Source organism: Gossypium hirsutum, chromosome D03, assembly GCF_007990345.1.
Source record: "Gossypium hirsutum isolate 1008001.06 chromosome D03, Gossypium_hirsutum_v2.1, whole genome shotgun sequence".
In the NCBI taxonomy this organism is placed as follows: Eukaryota; Viridiplantae; Streptophyta; class Magnoliopsida; order Malvales; family Malvaceae; genus Gossypium; species Gossypium hirsutum.
The window spans coordinates 38,557,396-38,562,370 of record NC_053439.1 but is presented as its reverse complement, the minus strand read 5'-3'; the positions used below and the strand labels follow the sequence as shown (position 1 = coordinate 38,562,370).

Sequence of the window (4,975 nt, the reverse complement as noted above, 5' to 3'; positions counted from 1 at the left end):
GTTAATGTATAAAATTATTTAGCAAATTTAATGATTAAATGCTTCCAGTTAGTAGTTAAATCATATGCTTTGAGAACAAATTTTTTTGTATATGTATAAGGATATAATATTTTACATGAATTAACACTTGTATGCATCATGCTATAAGTTATGATAAAATATGCCCCATTGCAATTGACTTTTGGTCATGAGTCAAATACAATCCATTTTAGATTTTTTTTAATATATAGCATATATTCAAGTTGCACTATCAGAATGCACAAAATGGATATTCATATAAAGTTGAGAGTATATATTAATTATAAGTCTCATTTTATTATTAAATGTTTTGATCGAATTTGAGATTCAATTATGACATGGTTTGGTGATTAAAACTTTGATTTAACAAGTTTTCCCAACATTAAAGCATAGAAATAATAGCGGTATGAAATAAATTACTTGGAATGAATTATCATTATCTATATTCCCTTATAAAGTAATTCAAACTAGAAGTCTAAAAGGATAATTAATTTTATTGCAAGTTAGCTGCCAAATGTATTTACTAACCCTTATGAGAATAACCAAGTATATACCAACAAATGTTTTGATTTGAAATTCGAGTAGAATTAAATTCGAGAAGTTTCTAAACCATTCGTCCAAACATCTAAATGTATAAAACCAGTGGGATACAAATAAGTAGTTTTGTGAATAAAATAAGGAAATGAAGCTTTTTTTTCGTTAAATCTTAGTATTGATTATGAAAAGATATAATATTCTTTTGTGATAGATGCAATAAACCTTTAGATATCTTTCGTTAAGTCCTAGTATTGATTATGAAAAGATATAATATTCTTTTGTGATAGATGCAATAAACCTTTAGATATCTTATTAGTTTGGCAATTTATGAAAATTTGATATGTATCTAATGGATGTTGTTAGAACATTTATACGAATCACTATATAGTGAAGTTTATATTGAAATCCTTGAAAGATTTAAAATCCTGGAAGTATATAGAAATTCTCGGTAAATTGTTAAATATGTTTGCGTAAATATTTATATGAATTGAAATTATTTGAAACTATGTGGTAAATTCAACTCAGTGAATAGTAGTCGAAGGAAGATTATAAAATGATGTAAAAATACCTATATGTATTTTTATAAAAGGATCATGATCAAAGTTTGCTATAGTTATTGTTGAACCTCCTGAAGAAATTAAAATATATTTCCCCAAAATTCTTCCTCACTCATGACATTCAGAAGAGTGACAATATAAATGTTTAGCAAATATGTTCAAGTGATCATTTGAAAATCTAGTATTCGAGATTTTAATATGTAAAATTTGAGATATCATGTGATACTACCATGAGGGGAGTTAGTAAGTGTTGTACTCTTTTTTCCTTGACTAATGTTTTGCCTCATTGGGCTTTTCTAGTTAGGGTTTTAGTGAAGTAGAATATTAAGTGTATTATAGATATATGTACTTTTTTTTCCTTCACTAAGAATTTTTTTTCCATCCAAGGGGGAAGTATTATAAATATTTTATTATTTATTTTATTTATACTATAAATATAGATTTTGAAGATGCATTATAAATATCTCTATTCTAGAATAAAATACATATATTTCTCTTTTATTTTATTTTATAACAGTAACCGTATTAATTTAATGGTGATACAAATGATAACTATCGTAGGGAATATTAGTAGAAATCCCCTATTCCAATCCACTCTTAGATAATAATTTTAGATTTAGATACCTTAATTCATTAACAGTTTTATTTTTAAAAAATTTATTTTACTTATTAAATTCAAATATTTTAATAAATTTAAATATTCAGTTTTCTTTAATTCCCTTAAAGTGTTTACACGACTGTTATGCATTTTTCTACTGTCATGCAAAACCAAGTTAAAAAAGTATTGTAATCAAGTACAAACATCATAATAGATTTACCATTATGGATATAAGATCTTCCATGAAAATGGACCAACATGATAATTTCAGTCTTTAGAACTGGCAGCTTTGAACTTTTTTATATAACTATCACTCACAACTATATATATTTCTGAAAAGTTTTCTTACACTAGAAGTTCATGTTAAGAACTTTACCCAATGGCTGATGTTTTGTGGGTAACTTTTCAATGGTGGGCAGACAGAACTCTTTAGGTGCAGACTCCTCTCTTAAGGCAGCTAAAGCAGCTCTTCTTCTCTGCTTTTGTAATTGCCACTTCCTCAGCTGCTCCTCTGCTGTTGCTTTGGCTTTCTCCGCTGCTTCTGCCCTCGTAGCCGCTTGTTCTGCTCGGTTCCGGAACAACCCGATTTTCGCCATTGCAACTTCCAATTGTTTCTTCAAAGCTTCAACTTGGTTCTTGCTTACTGACTCTGTGGTTAACTGATCAAAATCTTCTGCTGAAGACCTTGAAAATTCATCTGCCTTCTCAACTTTTCGGATCAAAGAGTTGTATTCTTCGACCGAGATCATTATATGATCAACACACTTCTCTGTTTGAACAAAATGGTGTGAAACTTGTGCATCATTCTTCAGGTTCTTTGCCACTTGATTAGCATTTTCCAGTTCAAGTTTTAATCGTTTAAGTTCCGTTTCCAACGCCTCGATATAAAATGCTTGATCTGATATCTTTCTTTCCTTGAACTCCAAGTCTTGTTTTATTTGGTTTAGATCAATTCCGCCGTCCAAACTAGCATTCTCCATTGAACTGAGTACATTACTTACCTGCTCAAGCTTTGCCTGCAATGACTCGATATATGCGGTCTTGGCTACGAGCTTATTCTCGAGTTCTCGAATTGTTTCCAACTGTTTTCTCAGATCTTCCATCTCTTCTTGTGCTTGAAATGCTGTCGCCTTCATTGCCTCCATTTCAGCATCTTTCTCAGACACAACTCTGCACTTCTCATTCTCAGCTTCAGTGGCAGAAAGCTGCGAAATAAGAACAGCATAGTGAAGCTCCGCAATGCGCCCTAAAAGTTTTTCAGATCTTTCCATTTCCATGTTAGCGGAGACTTCCATAATTTCAGCTTGTGTAATTGCCTTGATCTCTAAATCTTTTGCAAGAGCAAGTTGTGATTCCATATTAAGTACATCAGCTTGTGTAACCTTCAGCTCATTTAAAACACACGAAAGCTGCTCGCGCACCTTTGCTGTTTCAGACAACTGATCTACCATCCCTTTCGTCTTTGATTCGAGTTCATCGACCCGATTCTTGAATTCATTGCATTCTTCTATATATCTATCTCTCTCGTGCTCGGAGTTCCTTAGTAGGACAGCAAGTTCTTCTGCTGTTTTCTTGTAGTGTTCTAGTTGAAGAAGAGCCTGCATGTATGCAGAGTCCTTTGCTTCTATTTGCAGCCTGTAGTTGGCCAATTCCTTTTCTAACCCTTCGGTGTTTTTCTCTTTTTCCATATCTGACTGGCAAAAGAGGAAGAAAGACGTAAGAAAAAGCATATTTACTGACAAGAGTTGAATATCTATATGGTACTCGCACTCGGGGTGTGAGTGTCTAATATGGTTTGAAAGGTTTTTCATGTATTTAAAGAATCTTTCGAGAATTATATCCCTAAACCAATGCTGGACGTCACACACAAATGATTTAAGGAAAATGAAAAAGTCGGAGCAATCCTCCGATAGGTATATGGGGTAAGAAAAACTTAATTTGTGAGTCCCCGTGTGTGATATCCAACCGTGATACACGATGTTATCCAGACACTTGCAAAGTATTAATGTCCGAAACCTGTATCCGATACATATTCAAATATAGATATGGGGTATGAAAAACTTATAAAAAGGAACTGAACAGATTCATGTCAGACGTATCCGCTTAACATAGATATAGGGTTTTATGAGTTGCAAAAGCTTTGAATACCATAATAACAACCCAAATCTTACATCGCTGCTGCTTGACCGGCGTCTCAACTGATCACTTTTTTCACCAAACAAAGATATTGCAACTTTAACAGGTTCAATAGGTTTGGTATCAATCTCACCCATTTGCGAAACGCCGCAAAGTGTTCCGTACTAAAAACTGTGAAACCAGAAAAACACTAAAATGGGTCTGAAAGAAATGCAGATAAATTGAGAATTCATATTTATTTAAATTAAAAGTGTGAGTCTCGAATATGGATATTTGAGATGAGTTTAAAGAATCTTTGAATATATGTTGGACTTGGTAAAGAAAAATACCCAGAGCAAGGAGTAACCGCCCATCAAGACTAAAGAATCCGAAGCAGCAGAGAGAGTATAGAGATGATATTAGGATTCAATTTTAAAAACACTGGAATTTCGAAAGATGTATGGCGCTTTAGGAACTCAAATATAAATAAATACTTGGGCAGAAAATTTTATTTTCATTAATAATTGCAAAATTCATTTGAAACAGCCATTGATTTAGCTTACATAAAGTTTGATCAATCGCATGTAGGGAAAAAACATTGTAAGATTAAAAAGAAACTTGAGAAAGAAAATACCTGGAATTGGTGGAAACTGAAGTGCAAGGAATATGCAGAGGAAACGGTGGTTTTGAAAAGAGAGAAAGACATTGAAGTTTCATAGAACAAATACATTGTTTTCGTCAACGGAGAAAACAATGTCAGCCATTTTTGTCTGAGATGAAAATGTTTACAAAGTTGCTGATTTCCATCCATTCTCAACCTTTCTTGGAACGATCGCGATCGACAAAACCCCTTGTTTTGTTTCTTGTTCTTTCTTTTTTTTCAAAACTTCGCGGCCGTTTTGCCGACTACTATTATGAGTTTGGTTAAAATATGCTCAGTTTATTTCTTTTAGGAATTTTTTTTAAGGCTTTAAAATTATTAGAACTATTATAATTCTGAACCAAAATTTGATCTCCAAAATCAATTAAAAATCTAATTAAAGCAATTGCACTTATCAATTAATAGTATAGGTACGGTGAGTAAAGATATCGTTCTCATGAAGACTAAAAGTATTAATAATTTCTATTATTTAATCGAATAATTGGAGCA

General features: G+C 32.2%; 1 protein-coding gene across 2 annotated transcripts; it reads right to left on the bottom strand.

Annotated features, from left to right (window-relative positions):
- Nucleotides 1–1,907: 1,907 nt before the first annotated feature.
- LOC107949807 (protein WEAK CHLOROPLAST MOVEMENT UNDER BLUE LIGHT 1) lies at nucleotides 1,908–4,726 on the bottom strand. Of its 2 annotated transcripts, XM_016884573.2 has the most exons (3): nucleotides 4,460–4,594; nucleotides 3,882–4,017; nucleotides 1,908–3,404 (listed from the first exon to the last, which is right to left on the bottom strand). In XM_016884573.2, the coding sequence occupies exons 2-3, from the start codon at nucleotides 3,981–3,983 to the stop codon at nucleotides 2,061–2,063; spliced, it is 1,446 nt and encodes a 481-aa protein (XP_016740062.1). In that variant the 5' UTR covers nucleotides 3,984–4,017; nucleotides 4,460–4,594; the 3' UTR covers nucleotides 1,908–2,060. The 2 variants fall into 2 exon arrangements, with proteins under 2 accessions (XP_016740062.1, XP_016740061.1); XM_016884572.2 differs by lacking the exon at nucleotides 3,882–4,017 and having other exon boundaries at nucleotides 4,460–4,726.
- Between the last annotated feature and the right edge of the window lie 249 nt (nucleotides 4,727–4,975).